Source organism: Nannobrachium achirus, assembly GCF_963921795.1.
Source record: "Nannobrachium achirus genome assembly, chromosome: 11".
Lineage (NCBI taxonomy): Eukaryota > Metazoa > Chordata > Actinopteri > Myctophiformes > Myctophidae > Nannobrachium > Nannobrachium achirus.
Window position 1 is genome coordinate 6,493,091 of NC_137820.1, and position 23,339 is coordinate 6,516,429.

At 40.7% G+C, this 23,339-nt stretch overlaps 1 protein-coding gene across 1 annotated transcript in view; it reads left to right on the plus strand.

Annotated features, from left to right (window-relative positions):
- The window catches only part of LOC308293680 (anoctamin-9-like), a gene marked incomplete at both ends in the record, with an annotated part of 66,169 nt that extends 50,475 nt beyond the window's left edge, over positions 1-15,694 (plus strand). Inside the window, 7 exons of the mRNA XM_080736275.1 lie at positions 1,968-2,120; positions 3,423-3,570; positions 3,975-4,094; positions 5,181-5,274; positions 10,020-10,132; positions 14,011-14,138; positions 15,672-15,694. Coding sequence (XP_080592401.1) covers positions 1,968-2,120; positions 3,423-3,570; positions 3,975-4,094; positions 5,181-5,274; positions 10,020-10,132; positions 14,011-14,138; positions 15,672-15,694 — 779 coding nt within the window. The remainder of the gene's footprint in view (positions 1-1,967; positions 2,121-3,422; positions 3,571-3,974; positions 4,095-5,180; positions 5,275-10,019; positions 10,133-14,010; positions 14,139-15,671) is intronic.
- Positions 15,695-23,339: the final 7,645 nt, after the last annotated feature.

The following is a 23,339-nucleotide window of genomic DNA, read 5'->3' on the forward strand; positions in this document are numbered from 1 at the left end:
ATTTTTGTGGTATAGCAGAAGAACGAGTTTGACCCTTTCTTTGAGTTGACTCTGGGTTGAACGTGATCTGTGGCGCTGCCTCTGGTCTTGTAATTGTGGACATCCTTAACGTTTTTGAAGTATTTTGCCAGGTACATGGGTATCATAGTGGTGTAGTGTATCTTGTACACCAGGCCCATTGCAAGTTGTTGTACTCTGTCATCTACTCTGAGCCACCCCACTCTTAACTGGTGAGTAGCGGTGAGGTGAGTCTGATAAGGAAGGTTAAGCAGGACCCTGATTAGTTTGTTTTGGGCTGTTTGGAGCTTAGTTTTTAGGGCTTGTGGGGCATCCCAATACCATACATTGACTCCATAGTCAAATAGGGGGCTGGACTATACTCAAATCAGGGGCTGGACTATTGCACCAGCTATGGTCTTCAGTGTGTTGAAATTGACCATCGGGGCAATCCTCTGTAGAAAACGAGTTTGTTGGTTGATTTTATTTACTACTTTAGAAGTCATCTTTTCGCTGGAAAGATTAGCTTCAAGGATACATCCTAAGTAGGAGATTTCGTTTTTACGTGTTATGACCTTGTCACCCACTTTGATTGTGAAGTCAACTTGCACTGTGGCCTTCACTGTGGCCTAACCCTAACCCCTAACCTTAACCCTAACCCTAACCGTTGTGGGGACCTACTATTTTGTCCCCACACTGTCAGAGGTCCCCTGCAGGTGACTGTGTGAACATGCGTTTAGTCCCCATAAGTATAGCTAGACAAACTCTCTCTCTCTCTCACACACACACACACACACACACACTGAGAGAGAGAGAGAGAGAGAGAGAGAGAGAGAGGCAGACAGGCAGGCAGGCAGGCAGGCAGGCAGGCAGACTGACTGACTGACTGACTGACTGACTGACTGACTGACTGACTGACTGACTGACTGACTGACTGGCTGGCTGGCTGGCTGGCTGGCTGGCTGGCTGGCTGGCTGGCTGGCTGGTTGGCTGGCTGGCTGGCTGGCTCTTGGTCCAGAGCATTAGCAAGGTCTTTCTAATGCCCTGCCACAAACTCAACTCAGATAAGGGAGCAATCGTTTTTTTATGAACAGCACCCCCTGGAGGAAAATAGGGGAGGGTCATGCTATTTTAATTTCAGTCCTAGGGAGGGTCTGCTTATTTTCTTTGAATTCAAGGGAGGGTCATGCAATTTTTAATTAAAAATAGTCCGGTAACACATGCCAGGCAACTATTCATGTAACAATAGGTTAACGATCGCTCGTTGAAAATGAGCATTTGACCCAGATTTGACCACAGGCAATCAACAGCACAAAATGAATGGCGGCTGTTGAATGCAAGCCTTCTCCGTCTTGTGCACGTGTGTCAACTGTTTTATCTGTAACCTAGATGTCAAATAACCTGTTCTCATCCTGTTCTCAACTTGTGAGAACTTCTCACCTTTTTTGTGATGTCCACGTTGACTTTTACACTAGCAGCAGCAGTCTACTCTGTTACTTTAGTTTGGAGGGTGTGTTAGTTTATATTTGGAAATGTGTTTTTGGGATGAAGTGCAGCTGGGATCTCAATGCATTATATTAGCCTATTCATTATTGTTCATTGCTGCTAAAAAAAAATTACGAAATTTTGCCCACCCAGAACTTGCTTCTCTGTTCTGACCTTGCCACTGGTTAGGAAAAACTATAAGTTTAGGTTTTAGGCATAATTTTACTGTGGTAAATGTCATGTTGTAGGGGAGGGTCAATCTTTTTAGTTTTTATGCTTAGGGAGGGTCATTGATTTTTCCCCTAATTGAGAGGGAGGGTCATGGCATTTTATATCAGGGCTTATACATTTTCTCCAGTAGTACCCCTCAATAAAAAAACAACCCCTCCCCTAGGAATTCCACTGCCCTGCGAGGGCTCGACTTTAATAAAAAATAAGTTCATATTGTGTTGATCATACAAGTGATCCAGTTCATGTTTTCACAGTGCTCCAGTTCAGCTTCACCACCATCTTCGTAGCAGCATTCCCATTGGCTCCCCTGCTGGCTCTGATCAACAACATCATCGAGATCCGATTGGACGCCATCAAGATGGTGACTCTGAGGCGCAGGATGACTCCCAACAAGACCAACGATATCGGTACGTTTGGTTTTATTGTACACTTTATGAAGAGTTCAGCGTTCCTTTATTTGATGTAAATTAAAAAAATATATAAATCTGAACTGTGATCAAGATAAGTGTGATCACTCACTCTTGCAAGTTCTTCCTTGACCGACTATTCCTCTACCTTGTCTGGATAGGGCCTCAATACAGTATATCTGAATACAGTATATCAATGTATCACCTTTTGGCTCTTATTTGAGAGTATGCGTTCTTCTTTGGTTCTTCAAATGGACTTCGTAAGTCCGGGCTCGTCTCTGTGGAGGGTGAAACCGAGAGATCGATATGAATAGAGTTCTCCTGAATCTTTGTTCTTAATGGACTTTAGTGAGCCGAGATGGTCTCCCTGCGAGTATGATATATAGGGAATACGTTTCTCCTGAAACTCTATCTTATTATACAGCACAGAACCTCTCGTGAGATGGGTCCGCATCAATATGCCGACGGGCCGGTATGCCGACACTAAAACTAACCCTAACCCTAACCCTAAACCTAACCTCAGTAACCGTGACGAGTAACTAACCTGCCGACGCTACTCGGAAAAACGGAGCGGCGGAACAGTGAGCGGACCCCTCGTGTTATAGAGTTGGTTAGTCGAGGGTCTCGTAAACTTACACGACTTAGTAATATCGGTATATTCAAAAAAGTATTACAACACAACTGGTTTGCTAGTTGTACAGTAATCTCTTTTTATACTATGAATTATGATATCACTCTTCAGTGGGACATCATATTTCCCAATTAGGTTGTTTCCTTTGTAACAAAACTGTTGTGGGAGCAGTGATGGTCAGAAGTTGGAGTTGGTTGTTCCACAAGCTTGAAGACGAGCACAGCTTTCTAACCCATTTAGTCCTGAAAAATACCTAAAAATGTCTTCAAAATCCTAACGGTTTTCTGAAAAACATTATGTTTCTATGATCAGTGGTGCTCAAACGTTGTGATGTCAAGAACCGCTATAGAATGTACCGGTATGTATTTGACCGCCGTCTCCCATCTCAAAATATTTAGTTTCAGGGACAAAGTCAAAGTCCATAGGGGCGGGGCTTCCTTTAGAAGACACTTAAATGAAGAAACTCCTAATCAAATTAAATCAAATATTGGTGAGGGTCACAGGTGGCTTGGACAAGATTTGCTGTTAATGACTTCCAACCTACATGTTTTGTGTGCGTGTGTGTGTGTGTGTGTGCGTGTGTGCGTGTGTGTGTGTGTGTGTGTGTGTGTGTGTGTGTGTGTGTGTGTGTTTGTGTGTGTTTGTGTTTGTGTGTGTGTGTCATTGTCCAGGTGTGTGGACGGGTGTGCTGGAGGCTATTGGCGTGCTAGCAGTCATCGCTAACGGTCTGGTGATCGGCGTGTCTTCAGACTTCATCCCACGCCAGGTTTACCGCTATCTCTACGGACCCTGTGCTAACGGCACCCACACACACACTGAGTAGGAACCATCTGTTTTGTACGCGTCATTGTGAATGTTTAAAAAATATACAATGTGTAACATGTAAAAATGTAATATTTGCACGCAAAGAAATCTAATGGGTGAAATGGGATGTTCTGCCTAATGAGCACTTTTTGATACCAATATCTTTTGAGTCAATTTTGAATACCGGAATTGTAGTTGTTGCAGTATTGTTTTCACTTAGTAAAACATTTAGTAGGCCTAGTGGTGAATTTAACGTTATAGATGCTGTTGTCTTCTCCAGCTACATCAACAACATTCTCTCTCTATAAGTTCTCTTCATAATGTAATGTGTTGTCTCCTCTATGGGTCAGGGTGTTTAATGTAAGGTGTTGTCTTCTCTATAGGTTAGAGTGTTTAATGTAATGTGTTGTCTCCTACAGCTGCATGTCAGGCTACATCAACAACACTCTCTCCGTGGCCTGGGCCAACGACCAGAACATCCATGACTTCCTACCTCACCAGATGGTCACCTCAGATGGTCTGAAAGTCACCTACTGCAGGTCTGATCTATAAATAATCACCTACTGCAGGTCTGATCTATAAATAATCACCTACTGCAGGTCTGATCTATAAATAATCACCTACTGCAGGTCAGATCTATAAATAATCACCTACTGCAGGTCTGATCTATAAATCATCACCTACTGCAGGTCAGATCTATAAATAATCACCTACTGCAGGTCTGATCTATAAATCATCACCTACTGCAGGTCTGATCTATAAATAATCACCTACTGCAGGTCTGATCTATAAATCATCACCTACTGCAGGTCTGATCTATAAATAATCACCTACTGCAGGTCTGATCTATAAATAATCACCTACTGCAGGTCAGATCTATAAATAATCACCTACTGCAGGTCTGATCTATAAATCATCACCTACTGCAGGTCTGATCTATAAATAATCACCTACTGCACGTCTGATCTATAAATAATCACCTACTGCACGTCTGATCTATAAATCATCACCTACTGCAGGTCTGATCTATAAATCATCACCTACTGCAGGTCTGATCTATAAATCATCACCTACTGCAGGTCTGATCTATAAATAATCACCTACTGCACGTCTGATCTATAAATAATCACCTACTGCAGGTCTGATCTATAAATAATCACCTACTGCAGGTCCGATCTATAAATAATCACCTACTGCAGGTCCGATCCATATACATATGTCACAGTTAGTTTGAGATTCAGTTAGATTGAGAACAGGAGCGCTCGTTTTTGGGCACAAGGTGGAGCAGGCAGTGCCTCCTTCGGGGAACTAGGAAGTGGATCTTGAGCCCACATTAAACCTACTGAGTGATGATAGTAACTCAACGTGTTGTGTTGTCTCCACAGCTATAAAGACTACAGTATTACTGTATCAATGTGTTGTTGTCTCCACAGCTATAAAGACTACAGTATTACTGTATCAATGTGTTGTTGTCATCACAGCTATAAAGACTACAGTATTACTGTATCAATGTGTTGTTGTCTCCACAGCTATAAAGACTACAGTATTACTGTATCAATGTGTTGTTGTCTTCACAGCTATAAAGACTACAGTATTACTGTATCAATGTGTTGTTGTCTTCACAGCTATAAAGACTACAGGAGCAACGAGGACTACAGTCTAACCCATCAGTTCTGGCTGGTTTTAGCCGTCCGATTGGCCTTCGTCATCCTGTTTGTGGTACAGAAGGGATTCATGATTAAAAATAAATATATTTTTTGTACATTCACACATTCTATCACCGGTGCAGGATAGGCAGGGTAACTAACATACTAATCATAACAAGTTAGCAATCATAAGACAAGCTAACGTCATAATACTAATAATAAATAAACTACTAAATATGAAAGGATAACATGTTACTTTAGATCAGCATGTTATTCAGACAGATGCCAGGTTCATTTGTTGACTTGATTGATTGGTTGAAGAATTTATTAGAGGATTGCAATAGAAACAAGTACAGTTTCATGACAGTACAAATCACTGGTACAAGGTCAACTAAAAGGAGATCCTAGAAAGCCGAGGCTTATTTCCACAGGACAAATCTCCTAGCCGGTACAAAACCGTCTGGAGATGACGCGCTCTCTGCGAGAGTAATAAAGTCTTTTTGTTTACTGGGTGCAGGATTCGAGTAAGTAACAGGAAAAAAGGGAATATCCGCACTCTCTGGAGTAGTTTCTTGCAGATTTATTAAATCATTAATTCCCAGCATCTCACCGAATAGACGGACCGGTTTCGGCCGTGTGGCCTTCCTCAGCGTCTCAAAACGAAACTTCCCTGGGCGGAAGTGACATATAAAGATGAGCTACAATCATGTGCAGCTGAGTCTCATCAGGAAATACATTACATCATGTGTTTACATTCTCTTTTTTTAAAAGGTTTTTAAACAGTGAGTAGAAAATAGAAAACATTACATCATGCAGTTTCCACAAAGAATCCAATACATTTCAAAAAATGAAAAGAAACAATTTACAAAAAACAGTTCAGTAATAATTCTTCATTCAATCCCTTAGGAAACTCAGTATTGAGTGTATGGATCCAAAAAGCTTCCCTTTGGAGCAGTAACTGGTCTCTATCCCCACCTCTTTTTAAAGGGCTAACTGTCTCTATATCTTGAAATCTGAGAGTACAAATGTCATGTTTAGTAGTATTAAAATGCCTGGCTACCGGAGACTTTTCATCCTTCTGATGTTGCTTTTATGTTCTATAATTCTTGTTTTCAGCTCTCTTTTAGTTTTGCCAACGTAACAGAAACCACAGGGGCATTTCAATAGGTATACCACATATTTAGTCTTACAGGTTATTCTTCCTTTTACCTTGATTTTTTTACCTGTATGTGGATGTGTTATAGTCTCTCCAGTAATCATAGCATTACAGTTAGTGCAACTTTTACAAGGGAAGTTTCCTGAAGGTAAGGTAGATAAAAAGTGTTTAGATTGTATAGAGATGTCATTGTTTATTAATTTGTCACTTAGGTTCTTAGCCCTCCTATTTGCAAAAATAGGGGGAGTCGAAAAAGCAGGTCCTACCTCAGGATCGCTCGACAAAATATGCCAGTGTTTCTTGACTATTTGTCTAATAGGCTGAGTCATAGGAGAAAACGTGGTAGTCATGACTATGGGCTGTTTTTTCAAAACGAAAGGTTTGGGGACAAGGAGACCTGTTCTCTCTAAGGGATTAACTTTTGACTTGCTTGTAGTTAAAATGTGTTCATTAAACCCTCTTTCTCTGAACCTACTACACATCTCCGTAGCCTGACTTTCAAATTCAGATTCAGTGTTACAAATTCTCTTCAATCTTAACAATTGGCTATACGGTAACCCTCTTTTCAAACCAGCAGGGTGATAACTGGAAAAGTGTAGATAGTTATTACGGTCAGTTTTCTTCCGGTACACCGTAGTTTGGATACCTGTAGTAGATTTTTTAACACACACATCTAGGAAAGGCACAGTTTCTTGACTGGCTTCCAGAGTAAATTTTATAGAAGGTAACCTTGAATTCATATAAACCATGAACTCGTTCAACATCTCAGCTGAACCATCAAACACAAAGAAAATGTCATCAATGTACCTACACCAGCCTTTTATATGGGCTCTATAAGGGTTATCTTTATACACATAGTCTTCTTCAAATTTCCCCATAAAAAGATTTGCATAATTGGGAGAAAACGGACTTCCCATTGAAACACCTTGTTTTTGGAGATAAAACTCATTTTCAAATTTAAAATAATTCTTTGTAAGGACCACATTGGCCAGGTCAATAATAAAATCAGTAGGTGGAGACTGAGTCTCTCGTTTCTCCATGTAATATCTGAGGGCTTCTAAACCTTCTTGATGAGGCACATTTGTATAAAGGCTGGTAACGTCCATCGTACATATAAACTCTGCATCTGAAATAGTTCCAATAGATTCCAATTTATTTAAAAAGTCAGAAGTATCTTTTGTATAGGAGGGTAACTTGATCACTGAATCTTTGATATGAAAATCGATATACTGAGAAATAGGTTCAGTCAATGATCCAATCCCTGCCACTATGGGGCGCCCTGGGACCGGTGGCACACAGCTCTTGTGTATTTTGGGCAAAGTATATAAAATGGGTCGCACAGGGTGTTCCTTTAGCATAAATTTGTATTCATCTTTAGATATAATTTGGTCAGATAAAACTTTGTCTAGCATAGTCTTAATTTCTTGAGAAAAACGAATAGTGGGATCACAGGATAACATCATATAATGCACAGTATTGCTTAATTGTCTGTTTCTTGGGAAGTTTAGTTTTGAGACGCTGAGGAAGGCCACACGGCCGAAACCGGTCCGTCTATTCGGTGAGATGCTGTGAATTAATGATTTAATAAATCTGCAAGAAACTACTCCAGAGAGTGCGGATATTCCCTTTTTTCTTATTTCCACAGGAACCACACTTTAAGTATCTCATATAACATTGAAAGACAGACGGATAAAACATAGTACTTTATCTAGGATAATATCAATTTCAAAAGCAGAAAAAGCATAACATCAAATACAAAAGCAGAAAAAAGTGTGGGGGGGAGCATGGGGGCTTAGTCTATTTACAAGTCACGGGTAGCAGCCGCCTGAAGGTGACTTTTCATACCGATTTTGAAGGAGGCTAGGGATTTGCTCTCCTTTAAGGCTTGTGGGAGGGCGTTCCACATGTTGATGGTGTAGCAGGAGAACGAGTTAGAGCCTTGTTTAGTGTTAAATCTACGTTGATGATGATTAGTGGAGCTGCCTCTGGTGTTGTGATCATGAACATCCTTGACCTTTAAGAAGTAGTTTGTCAGGTACATGGGTATCTTGGGCTTCCCACAGACAGTCAGGCACTAAGTTGAGTGAGAGTTGTGTGGGGGAGGCGGGGGGCAGAGACAGCACAATGCATTCCGGATGGAAGTCTAGTGGTTTGAAGTCTAGTGAGAGTCCTGTGGTTGCACAGAGCACCATCCAACAAGCACACAACACGCACTAGACTTCAAACCACTAGACTTCCATCCGGAATGCATTGTGCTGTCTCTGCCCCCCGCCTCCCCCACACAACTCTCACACAACTTAATGCGTTCCAGTGAGAGTGCAGCCCTGGAGGTGTAGTGTATCTTGTACACCAGGACCAGGCCCATTGCAAGATGCTGTACTCTGTCAGCTACTTTGAGCCACCCCACGCTTTCGTGGTGATGATTGGTTCAACGTAGAACTTATGATCAAAAATTCAAATATTGTACAAAGCAATAATCTCTTCTCTGACCTTTTCTGACCATTCCTTAGACGTAGCCATGTTTCTAACTGCTCTAATCACAGCAACAAAGTGAACAAACTTCTGGTCAGGCCAGGTTGCACATCTGATGCGACTATTTAAGACCTTGATTAGTCGATTGCAGTTGATTACAGATGTTTTAAGATGTGCTTAAAGAGGTGGTGCCATAGTTTTGTACTTTTTCAGGTTTTCATGTGTCTAGGAGGTCATTAGACCCCCTGGTGTGGTTGTTATGAGCAAGTATGTATTCCCTTTGTATTTTGGGTTTCTTCCTCGAGGCTGCCACCTTGTGGGTCAAAAGTGCCGATCCAAAAACACAGATCGAGTGACATCATATAATCATCCCCTCCCCTTTTACCATTCACCCAACACTGTGGGTGTGGCTAACTTCAGCTGGGTCACCACCCACCATGACAACCAGGCATACTTTTGAACTGGTGGGTGTGGCCACATAAAAACCTAATTCTAACTCTTTCTGTATAATCTTTTTTTATCTGTTTTTTTATTTTTTTGGGGTGGGGGGGGGGGGGGGGGGGAGGGGGGTCATGGCACCCCATCATTAAGAGTTGAATAATTGAAAGTGAAAGTGGCATTTAGCATTGAATTTGAAAACAACAAAAAAGAAACACTACAAATATTACTTTTGTTGAGCTATTTACATTGTTCTTGTATGATTTATTAATTTCATTCATTTGACAGTTTGTGAATTTAGCCAATAAACCAGATTTGCAGGGAGTCAGGGATGGTTGAATCATTTTGAGCACAACGGTATATTAGACTGTTAGACTGATGCTAGGTTCTTGGTTCATGGTTGACCTGTGATCCTAGATTACAGAGAGACTCTACACTGTCTCACTGCATTTGATGTACAGTATGTGTTAGTTTACCATGCTTTTTGTAAGTCCCTCTGGATAAAGAGCTGCTAACAAATGCCTACATTCTAGATTGTAACATGAATCTGTGTACCTACTGGTTACCTGCCTGAGCTACAGCTCACACAACTGCTTAATGTATTGTTTGCCTATTATTTACAACGACCAGTGATTGACAGTGACTTGAATTTCCTCACATCTTTATGGGTTTGTTTGCGTGTATGTGTGTGCGCGTGTGTGTGTGTGTGTGTGTGTGTGTGTGTGTGTGTGTGTGTGTGTGCGTGCTTGCAGTATGTGGTGGGGATCTTTAAGTTCATCGCAGACTGGTTCGTGCCCAGCGCTCCCATGAGTGTGAAAAACGAGAGACTGGAGGACAAAATGGAACATCTGAAGGGTGAACTCAGGTGAGTCTGAGGGCCCTATTATGAACCAGGTCTTATGCCTTATGCCTTAATTTTCTTTTTTTACTATTTTGTTTTTGTTTTTTAAATATTTCAAATAGCTGATCTGCAAGTTCACAACGTGCAGATGTAGATCAGCATTTGAAGTATTTAAAAATGTTTTTCAAAATAGTGAAAAAAGGTAAAGAGGTTAAGGCATAAGGCATAAGACCTGGATCATAATAGGACCCTGAGTGTCTGGATGGAATGAGGTAGATCACATGGTACACACTGAGGTCACATGACAGCTGTGTGGAGTTTTTCTTTTTTTTTTTCTGCACAGAGGTTGGGAACAACACCCATCACTACAAAGCTTTTCATGACTACGCTTCCCAATAGTCAGGGAATTTTAATAAAACCTTGGGAATAAATTCCTTACCAAACAATTTCTTCACCAATGTGTTCGTAAAGGTGTCTAGTAACATATCTAACAAAGATTGAAATTCAACATCCCTAGCTAAATATTTGACAGCTAGGGTAATTCTGGGTCTCATTCACTTACTATACACTGTACTATAAGGGAAAAAATCACTCCCAAAAATATGCTTTAAGTAGCATGTTAGGGGTCTAACTAGGTGTTTGTAATTATTCTGAATCCATTGCAAGCATTTGTTTTGCACAAAAAAAACATTCATTGGGCCAAACACAGATGCAAGAAAACAATGGTTTAGTGATGAGTCATCACTTTTCACAAGGTGTATGGGGTCCATTTTTGGCCCAAGGAATGATTTTCATGCAAAACAAATGCTTGCAATGAATTCAGAATAATTAAAAACACCTAGTAACTTAAAGCATCTTTTTTGGAGTCATTTTTTCCCTTTAATAATACAGTGTATAGTAAGTGAATGAGACCCAGAATTACCCTAGCTGTCAAAGATTCTCCTAGGGATGTTGAATTTCAATCTTTGTTAGATATGTTACTAGACACCTTCATGAACACATTGGTGAAGAAATTGTTTGGTAAGGAATTTATTCCCAGATTTGACAGGTATTCTGCAAATTTTCCCCTGACTACAACTCCTGTAGAGCGAAAGAAGCCCCGCCCAGTAGCGGAAGCCTAGGGGAAGCCTCACCCCTCCCCCTTATCAGTGGCAGTGTTGGGGAAGTTAAAGTTACATGTAACTGAGTTATGTAACTAAGTTACATTTTACTGTAACTTGCTGGTAACTGAGTTACATTCATATTTCTGTAACTCTGAGATACTTTTTGGGTCATGTTTGGCACAAGTTACAAGAAGTTACAAGCAAAGTAATAATTTTACATGTAAGTTTTGTTAAGATTGATGATTAAATGTCCTCGACAGATCATAATGTTCTTCGTTTTAACTTTATTTTAGGAACACAGATGTTTACTAAAGAAAATGTCAACCTTTTTTAAATGAAACATAAAAATCAGTTGAGAGGCATATTTCTGCTGGCATGTGACTTTTTTGTAGGATATTATATTTTGTTTCATGTACACCAAATGTACATTCTTAATTTAATGCTGGAAAAAAAGGTAACTCAAGTTACTAAAGTTACTTTTTCTATGTAACTTAAAACTTTATAAGTTACTTTTCTCCAGGGGTATAACTTTAAGTTATGCTTTCAAAGTAACTTCCCCAACACTGATCAGTGGTCTGCTGCTGCAAGATACTATGATACTACTCTGCTGAAAAGTCAAATCGTGTAGCAAACTGCCTCTTTAGTTTCAAGGACACCCAGCTTGATATGCATTAGGCCAGTGGTTTTATTTCATTTCAAGTGAACCTGTAACCATATGACTACATACCCTCGGATCAGGAGCATTATACCAAATTAATCACAGCTGTGGGTGCCACCACACCCTATAAGTGTGTCTGGCACCCACACACTCTTCCTATTTTTATTCTCCTGGGGCCAGTTGCACCACCGGAACGTAAGTTCTGCCCTAAGTTAGGGAGTAAAGTCCTTACTAGAGGCTTAGTAACTACTAGTTAGTTTGTAACTAAGTGAGTTACTAACAGGTGTTGCACCACGACTTCTTAAGGCATAACGTAACTAGTAATGCGTAGACTGTTCCTAAAGTAATGTATAGTCGCATAAAATGACGTCATAGCTCCCGAATCCAATGAAAACGAACTGTTTCTAGTAAGGAAATAAAGCTTGTATCGTCTTTTGTCAACAGAGAGCTCCGTCTCTCCACTGGCATGTACACAAGACTTGTGTCACTCACAAGTCATTGATATGCGTGCACAGGGCGAGCGCATCCCTGCGCAGCGCACTGCCCTGCAAACGGATTGTATCACAAATTATATTGGCCTCATACATTTTCCCCCGTTGTGAATTAACGCAGGGCAACGCATATTTGGAGACACAGGGGAAGAGAGCGCACCGTTCAATTTGCTGTTGTGCTGTATATGCAGTGGTTGAAAAGTACTCAAATGAATTAAAAAAGTATCAATCCTGCAATATAGAAATACTCTATTAATAGCAGACACATCGTGAGCTTGTAGATCGGCTATTTTCAAATGGCCGAAATGTATATAGGGCTTAATGTATGTTTTAAACAGATGGGTCGTTTCATTGTTGAATTAATTAAATTGCCGATATAATGCTGTCTGCCACGTTAGTAGTGTAGTTGCTCTACTCCCATAGAGATAGGTTACTTAGTAAAGACTTAGTGCTGCCCAAGGGGTGGTGTAAATATTTAGTTGTTACTTAGAGATACGTAAGAACAAATGTGTGTGGTGCAACACCTGACATTTTTAGTAATGCGTAAATCTTGACTTAGAAGCCATTTACGTTACAACTAGGCTACGTTATAACTTAGTAACAGCTGGTGCAACCCCGCCCTGGTCAGTAAGCTTATACCTGTATGACTTTGACTCCTCATGGTGCTGGAAGCCTACCCTGGGCTGCCTTCTATGTGGCACCCCCTTGGCGTGCCGTGAGGTTATCTCATCGTCTGTATTGTTTGTTTGTTTGAACTCAAATGCCAGTTTGTTGGTAACTGGTAAAGTGAGTAACATTTGCTCCTGCTGGTAAGGTCTACTAGCAGCACTTCACAGCGCTGAAGTAGGCTTGTGTTAGCCTAGCTCTGCTGTTTACTCTGACTTTGTTTCCTCATGGTGCTGGATGCCTGCTCTGGGCTGCCTTCTATGTGGCACCCCCATTGCCTGCTGTGAGGTTATCTCATTGTCTGTATTGTTTGTTTGAACACACTTTTCCTCCTGCTAGCATAGCCTGCTAACAGCACTCCACAGCATGAGAGTATAGGCTTGTGTTAGCCTAGCTCTGCTGGTTCAGGTGTTGGGCCTCCCGCATCTTGGACAGTCCGCTGTCATCACCTATGTATCTGGAGTGTTGTTGCAATCAGGCTGTGCCTTCTTGGAGGGTTGTTTTTAATGTCCTCTTAATTATGACGCAGCAAGTTGTGTTCCTCCCAGTTGTGTCGGGGAAGCAAGTTATGGTAAGGACAGACAACACGGCCGTGGTGTCTTACATCAACCGCCAGGGTGGGCTGAGGTCCCCATCTCTGCATGCAAGAGTGCACCAGTTGCTCCTGTGGGCACAGTCCAATGGTGTGACCCTGAGGCCTTTCTACATTCCGGGACCCCAGAACATAGCGGCAGATCTGCTATCTAGGGGAGGTCCCCACCCCGGCGAGTGGCGCTTGCACCCCCAGGTAGTAAACCAGATATGGTTTCACTTTGGTCGGGGAGAGGTGGACCTCTTTGCCACGGAGGAGAACACTCACTGTCCTCTCTGGTCGTCAATGCATGGACCACCAGGACCACTGGGGATAGATGCTCTGAGCCTTTCATGGCCTCAGCAGAGGCTGTATGCTTTTCCCCCACTTCCTCTCCTGCCCACTTTCCTCAGGATGGTGAGGTTGCTGCGCGCCCAGGTTCTCACCGAATTGGCCACAGAGACCATGGATGGGAGAGATCTACGAGATGCTGGAGGGCCAGCCATGGCGTCTTCCAGTCAGACGGGACTTGCTGTCCCAGGTGCAGGGCAGGATATGGCATCCAAAGCCTCAGATGATGAGGCTTCATGTCTGGCCTTTGAGAGGCTGTGTTTGAGCACGCTTTACAGTATGTTGATACGGATGGGTATCGTCTGCGATACTTTTAATGGTATCGATTGCATGGCGTCGATACTATCGGGTATCGGTTCACGTAAAAACGAACAATATCTTGTTTCGATACTCTGGAACGCACCCCTGGCCGGTCGCATCTGTAACAGTTGGGCTACTGAGAGTTTAATTACTGCTTTAGTAGGCTACACTCGTTACTGTAGAAAATAGCCGACAATAGCCTATGTTTATTATTATGATGATTATCCAACGTCTATACTCTCCGCTCCGCCACACTGTGTGATCATCATCATCACCTCTGCGGTAGAGCAGTTAAACTTAAATAAAAAGTCGAAAATGGTATCAAAAAGGGTATCGTATCGATTCCCAGGTATCAAAAAAAGGTATTGTATCGATTCAAAGGTGAACGATACCCATCCCTAGGTGGTATGATTGGCTGATGTCCCATTCTGCCTTCACCTGAGTTTATTGTATTTACAGTTGAATGGGAGCACCCTTGGTTTGTGCTCCAGAAATGTTTGTTTCCCTAGTTTGAAACATTTTCAGTTTATTGATATTGGTCTGGATAATGTTTTGTAAACATGACTTTCAGTTGACAATAAAGTGCTTGAACTCTGTTCTGCTGTATTACTGTGATGAGGTTTACTCCTCTTGTTTGGCTTTTTGACCTGTAGGTTTTGGCCACTTCACTCTCCTCGTGACTAATTTGGTATACTGTGTACTCGGGTTAGGGTTAGTGTTAGGGTTAGGGTTATGGTTACAGGTTCACTTGAAATGAAATAAAACAAATGTTTACGTATGTAAACTAGGTTTTATGAATGAAAGTGAACCTGTAACCCTTCATTGTCACTCGGCGGTGAAGGCTGGCCCTGTCATGCCTTCCCAGTCGATAGAAATAGGAAGAGTGTGTGGGTGCCAGACACACTTATAGGGTGTGGTGGCACCCACAGCTGTGATTAATTTGGTATAATGCTCCTGATCCGAGGGTATGTAGTCATATGGTTACAGGTTCACTTTCATTCATAAAATCTAGTTTACATACGTAAACATTCGTTCTCAAACCTTTCCATGTCGAGGATCTCCAAAGTGACATTTCTACTGCCGGGCTAACAGATGGAAAGTCAGTTTTGTCAGAAGCAGGTGGTTTGAGCTGCATGCAATACCTCTTTTCAACCAGTAGGTGTCCCGCCTGACCACAGGGTAGTCTAGACTAGACCAATCAATCATTGCTGATTCTGAATTGTATCAACATAGCCCTATACTCTTTGAGTTACAATTTCAATTTAGGCACATGATACGATTCATATGGATAAAATTAACATTTTATTCACTCATTTAGATGTCATTAGCTAATTAGCCAATGCAGCACATTATTACAACATAAAAACTCAAACATAATTTATGAAATATCACAGCCAACAATGTTTAATTGTTTGTCTTGCAGCCCCAGCAAGGACCAATCAGTGACGTCTCGATTGGGGCCAGATCAAGTCTACTCTGATCTGGCCTAGAATATCACCTGATTTCAACCGAACAGAAATCCTGCCCACGAAAGCGGACGTCCTGGATTAATCAGAGGGTCCGATCGAGGCCAGATAAATATCATAACTAGTCAGATATGTCCCAGAATATAACCTTACATGATCATATTTCAACTAACATTAAAACGATAACAATAAAATCCATAAGTCCATATGATCATCCCCATATGGGCTGTGATCTGGCCTAGTTCTGAACGTCACCGGAGTCACCAGAGGACGTTATCATCATATTTGGCTTGCAGGGGCTCCTTTCTTTTATTGTTGTTTCCTTGTTGCCTTACGGGTTGTTTTCACGGGTAATTTAAGATGATCATCTATGCAGGGGTCTTCAACAGGGGGTCTGGGACCCCATGGGGGTCCTCAGAGTTACTACAGGGGGACCACCACATTTTGTGTGATTGAACCGACTTGAACCCTAAAGCGTCTCTATTCTGAGGGGAACATTAGCTGGAAATAGCAGATCTGCACGTCTCGCGCTGTGAGGTGGCGTGAGCTTGTAGATCGGCTATTTTTTTTGGCAAAGATGTTTGGTGTAAACAGAGCAGACCAAGAGGGAAAAAAGAGCAGACCAAGTACAGAGCCAAAGGTCAAGTTTACAGAGTATTGAAGGTTTAAACTTTAAGGGGTTAAATGTCTGAAAATACAGGATTGTATTTTAAATATGTTTGTTGTTTTTCTAACAGTTTTGTTTTCACAGGTTATTTAAGACGGTTATCATGTATTTTAAATATTATTGTTTTTATAACTTGGATTTTAAGGTTCTAAAGCTATACACAGTTTATTTTTTCATTCCTTCTAACGGTGGCAGAACTGTTTTTAAAAGAGTGTTTTTAGTTTAGTAAAAGTGACAATACTGCAATATAGAAATACTTGCAAGTTTCACTTGACTATTTATTGGCATCAAAGTACCAAAGTAAAGAATAAATAAAAAATCTCATTGTGAAACAACAGCTGATTTCAACATTTCCTTCCTTTTCTTTTCTTCCTCCAAAATCTTTCAAAATGCTGTTTAGAAAACAGCTGATCTAAAAGCTGACGCTCAACACGGCAGCTTATTCTGGATACACCTACGTCATGTGATGTCCTAGTATGAGCCAATAGGGGAAGGGGATCAACGTCACGTGATTTGTTGTTTGGCCCGGCAAAAACTGGGATGTGTGATAATTATGATTATTGGCTGAATCTATTGAAAGTTTTGAATATTTGGCGTTTCCCGTTTTAATTTTTCACCAGATTGGTGGTTGTCGCAATTGCACTACAATACTTCAACATATGTTGCGCTATGACGAAAATCTTTTAGATGTAGGCCTACATTAGATATAACAAAGGCATGGCTATTCCATGAGCCAGGGGGGTTGGTCGTTAGCATCTGAGGGGAATAATGCTCATTAGTGATGATCATTTTTGTCATGCATGTGATAGCATTGCACCAGTGGTAGCTTTAAGGGTGCTATCATCAATCATCAAGATACTACTTAACCCCCCAAATAAATGATACAAAAGGTTTTTCCAATTTGTTCCAGTAGGTCTGGCCATGCTTAACAACATGCTGAAAATCGAGCATAAAATGACTATATAATTGTATAATGCCGGCGTGGAATAACAGTTGCTTTTGTTCACCTGAGCCTTAACACCGACCGGCTGCTATGGTGCTAAAAATAGCCTATGGCTTGAATATGTTTTTCAATGACAAAAGCATGCATGCACACATTGCTTAAATCATTTGAGAAATTATAAACATAACGCGTTGAGTGACAATTTAAGGACTTTTAAAGGCATTTAATAACATTTTCAGTAATAAAGGTAAAGTATTGATGATTGATTGAATGATTGATTGATTGATTGATTGAATACTTTATTAGACATAGCCTAAATGTAAACGGGTACAGTCAGACATTAACGCTTAAAGGATAACACAATTCTTTATTGGTCATAAATGTAAACAGAGGTAAATTCAGACTAAGGCTAAAAGGATGACACAATACTTTATTAAATGTAAAAAGCAGAGAGTAGGCCTACAGTGAGACAGTGAGTCAAGCCATTTTAAACACTTCTTTGTTCATTGTCTATTTCGTCCACTGTAAATCCATCCTTTATTATCTGATGTTTTATTGTAAACCTACATTATGTGATGGTGGCTCACCCTGCTGACAATGCTTTTATAATTAATTAATCTTGAAATATCATTATCATATCATAATTGTGGGCTCGCCAGTAACTGGCGAGCACACTTTAGATATTGTCATTATTTATTTATTAGTGTGGTTGCCCTTACAGGGCAACACACTATAGTTCTAGGGAAACTTTATTTTTTTTCTTCTTCCGGATAAACTTTATTTTGACGCGTTTCACCGCCCACAGTTTTTGCGCCAAACACTCGCGCCATATGTCAAATCGACCGGCTTCATCGGGAATCGTGTGCTATTATTTCGCTAAGAGAAAAGTTGTATCGTTTAATTGATATGAATTTATTAATGAATTCATTTTCCCCATTGACTTATAATGGGAATCGCTAAAACTCACATTCAATTATTTTCTTTCTCGCAAACCATAGGGGCTACAGTTTCAAAACTTGGAGAGGAGATTTATAATGATATCAAGGATTAAATAAAAAATAATATCGTCAGTTGGCCTCATGGTGGCGCTATAACAGCCCACTTTACGTTTCGGCTTGTAACTCTTGAACCGTAGGTCGGAAAATTTAAATTCCTTTTCCCCTGGATTCCTTGGGTCATGACGCATCTCCCCATATAGGCCCCGCCCATTTGCGCCAGGATAGATTTTCCGCCATTTTGAATTTTCTTCAAAACACACTTTTTGCTCCTTTTCCCACATATTTTCTCCAAATGTCAAAAAAATCGGTACACAAGATCTCTGAACCCACGCGATAAACTTTTGATAGTCCATACCGTTTGTCCGGAACACGCTTCCGAAGTTAGCGAGAGGGGCCCGTTTTGCCAAAAATAGCCATAAATCATAAACGAAACATCCAGTCAACACCAAATTTTAACCACAAGTTGCGGGTGGGATATTCAACAAATCCCCAAAAGCATTTCCACTTCGACCCTTAGGGGGCGCCACAAACGCACAAAACGTAACCGTTTCAGGCCAAAACGCGTTTTTCAGGGGGAACAACCCTCTCAAAACGAAACACAAACGATCTCGGGAGTGACGTGACAACATAATCGTCTTGCAAAACTCGTGGGAGGGGGGCGGGGCGAGCAACCACACTCGCAATTTCCCAAATTGCACATTTTCTAGTTTATTTATCTAGTAAGTAGACGGGATTTTCGGTTCCTTTCTACTCCTACATACTTAGTGAGAAAATGAAAATAAAAACATCAATGTGTTCAGTTTACAGTGGCGAAGTGTGCTATTACTTTTTACAGCAATCGGCCAAATGGTGGCGCTGTAGGAAGCCTTCGAAAGTGCGATCTTTGAACAGGTATAGCTCATGCTGTGTTATACATACAGCCATGAAACCTGTATACACTTATGCGTCTCCTCATGCCGAACAACTTTTACCCTCTAACTTTTGACCTCTGACCTTTAGGTCTCCCACAATTCGGAATTATATGAAAAACAGTAAAAATCTATCTCCTCCTGGGATTTTCGCGTCAAGTGCACAAAACTTTTTTCACATGAACTTTGAACCTATATCTACACAGGCTATGTGGTGAGAAGTTTGTACGTTAAATAATGATTTTTTAATAATTCAATATATATTGCGGTTTTATGCAAATTATTCTTCGGCCTCTAAATCATACATGCAAAGTTACACGTTCATGGCATTTGGCAAAGATGTGGAGGGTTAGTCAAAGTATCACTGAAACCAATTTTATTCCAATCGGCCAAAGGGGGGCGCTATACGAAGCGTCTGAAAATTCAAACTTCAAACGGGCATAAGTCATGACTCGTTTCGTTTGAATACATGCAACTTGTTACACGTGTGCTTTGACTCAAGCGGAAGACATCTGTGTCGTTGTTAAGTAAGCTCCGCCCTTCAATTTTCCGCCATTTTGAGCAGTTTGTAAAACGCGTAAACCCGCTTTTATTCTGGAATTTTCGCGTCACGTGCACAAAACTTTTTTTACGTGAACTTTGGACCGATATCTAAAGATCTGTCAGATCGGATTTCTTTAACATTGAAACATGCTTTTTTAAATAATTCAAACAATATTGCATTTTTATGCAAATTATTCTTCTGCCTCTAAAACATCCATGCAAAGTCAGATTTTCATGACAAAATAGTGTAGAGGGTTAGTTCAAATATCACTGAAACCAATCTTACCCCAAATGGCCAAAGGGGGGCGCTATATAATTTTGAGCAGTTTGTAAAACGCTTAAACCCGTTTTTATTCTAGGATTTTTTTTGCAATTTGCATGAAACATTCTACACGCAATCTAAGGACCTTTATCTAACATGCCTATGAAGTGCACACAAAAAAATTATAAAATAATAATAATAAATATAGCTGCAAGCAGCGATAAAGTGGCCAAAGCCAAAAACACCTCAAATCATGAACACAGCCTGCAATGTGCGTGAAATCTTGCAAGCACATTCCCAATAGGTCAAGGAACAGATACCACCCTTCTTACATTGGCCTGTTATAGCGCCACCAGCGGGTCAACTTTTGCACAACACATTTTTGGAACAAAATGGACCAATCTTTGACGTCAGTAACATCAAAGAGAGCACTGCCTGCGATCTTGACATTTTGTACTTTTATAGCCATTGTTTTCCGGCTTGAAGCGAGCCCACAATTGTTTCGAAGGAACAATATTTTTCTAGTTATCATCATCATTATAATTGCCCTGTGGTTCTCAAAGTGGGGTCCAGGGGACCCCCGAGGGTCCTTAAAGGAGTAGTTCACCCCCAAAATGACTTTTTTTCTATTGATTATTCACGCCATGGAGACTTGAGCTCAATAATATTTTTAGTTTTTTGTCACATTCCTAAGACAAAAATGTGATTACAATAGATTTACCGTCATTCGTTCCGGATGGAGACCCAAATGGATTCGGGTCCCCATCCGGAATCGATGGGGGTACATTTACTCTAACCAAATTTGTGTCTTAGGAATGCCACAAAAAACGAAAAATATTATTGAACTCTAGTCTCCATGGCGTGAATAATCAATAGGAAAAAAGTCATTTTGGGGGTGAACTACTCCTTTAAGGGGTTCCAGAGGGTCCCCAGCTAAATGTGTTGATACAGCATCACAATAATTTCAACCACTTTATTTTAAATAAATGTTGCATGACCCTCTTAACCCTCTAAGGCCCGCATTAAGAAATACTTGAAATAAAAAATTGAAAAAAATCAGATGGTGTTGTAGGAGTCCTATTAAGAGGAAAATGTAATGTTTTTTTCAAAAAAATGTTTTTGTAAGATTTTATAGCCATAAATCAAAAATCATAAATCATGCTCTAATTTACATATATTTTTCACAATAATAACATATGTACATGTTCTAGACATTCTAATGATCACCAAAAAAATAGTACAGGCATTTTACTTATGTTTTTGTGAGGTATAGCTTCCATGAAAAAGTGAGATGTTGTTCGTCAAAACTCTGGAATTTCAGCGGGTGTGGCGGGTGTGAATGTCAGCCCCTGTGGGGGGTATTTATATGCAAATATTGTGGCCAATGGCATTGTAATACTAAACAATAGAATCCAATGGTGGTGTTTAGGTGGTAGGGGGAGCTAAAATAAAATAATTTAAACCTTTTTTTGGATAAAATACAAACGTTGTAATATTACAACCGTGGGCCTTAGAGGGTTAAGGCAAAACAATAATGAGAAAGAAAACATGCCTGATTGATTTAAGACTATTAGAAGTTTGCATAGGAAAAGGTACAGTTCACTGGTACAAGGTCTACTAAAAGGAGCTCCTAGAAAAGACTATGCTTATTTCCACAGGAAACCATTAAAGTATCTCATAAAACATTGAATGACAGACGAATAGAAAACAGTACTATGCAGTAGATATAGTCAGTAAAATATGAAATGAAAGAACAAAATACAGTAAGTCAATACAAACAGTAAGTATATACAAAGAAGGGGCAGGGGAGGGTAGGGCTGGGCTGGGCTAGGTTTGTTTGAAGGGGCAGGGGAGGGTAGGGCTGGGCTGGGCTAGGTTTGTTTTTACCAGTTGCGAACGGCTGCTGCCTGTAAGTGGTTTTTCAGGGCGATTTTAAAGGATGCTAGTGATCCACACTCCTTTAAGACCTTCGGTAAGGCATTCCACATTTTTGTTGTATAGCAGAAGAACGAGTTTGACCCTTTCTTTGAGTTTACTCTGGGTTGAACGTGATCTGTGGCCCTGCCTCTGGTGTTGTAATTGTGGACATCCTTAACGTTTATAAAGTATTTTGACAGGTACTTGGGTATCATAGTGGTGTAGTGTATCTTGTACACCAGGCCCATTGCAAGTTGCTGTACTCTGTCATCTACTCTGAGCCACCCCACTCTGATCTTCCTCACAGAGGATAGAGCAGAAAACCACTGAACATGTTGTGGTTGGATGAGCTCGTATCATAGAGCTTGCTGCTCCCAGCAGGCAAACGCATGTAAACCCTGTCTCCCTCCTCCAGCTCTATGATCATTCCATTAGATACATATTCCCAGTTACCACTGTTCCATGCTGTGTTATAAATGAGCTGCTGTTCATTTTTATACATCTGGATATTCACATACGTTGATGACCAAGTGTGAGCTGCAGTAAATCTGAACTGATAAACTCCTCTCACTGCTGCTGTAAAGATACCTGAGGGAACAAACAAACAAACAAACAAACAAACAGTTTAACTATACCTTATTTTATGAAAACTTAATAGCAGATCTATATCCCACAACGCATTGTGATTGAGAGCTTGTTGATCTGCTATGTTCAAAACATTGTGACAAATTTGGAATTGTCTTCAGATGGGGGTGCACGGTACATTTGGACGTTTTGATACATCATTATTATCATTGTTAACACATGGGCTGCTCAGGTTTATAACATTTCTAGCTGTTGCTGCTGCCGCCGTTCACTCACGCTTTATTTTAAAGAGCCTCGGAAGCTTTGTGCATGTGCACGTGGGTGTCCACTGACGATTGAGGAAGATAATCCTTTTGTTTACAAAAGCTCCCAAAACTAAAATCCAAACGGGAGCCGACCATCGCATTATAGTGTCGCCGTGAAAACAATCAGATCTTTGCTTCCCTGGCGTTCTTTTCACCTCATTCAGAGATAAAGCCCTTTTTATGTTTCAGAGTAGAATGGAAATCAATGTAACCAGCCTCCGCTATTTTCTCTCTCTCCCTCTCTCTCTCTCTCTGCTACGGGGTGACGTATGGACTCGGGTCATTCAGAGGGCACGCAGTAGCACGTAAAGTTAACCGTTCGTTGTCTCGTTCAGGGACGAGTTTGGCGTGGTGACACCTAGTGGCCTTAACTCGTCCCTGAATGAGTTTGGCCTCCCAGGTGTTAAAGGACGACTTTGTCACTTTTCAAACTTTCTTCATATAATTGGTCCTCACTAATGTTCATAATACAATAGCAAAAAACTAAAAGAAAAAAA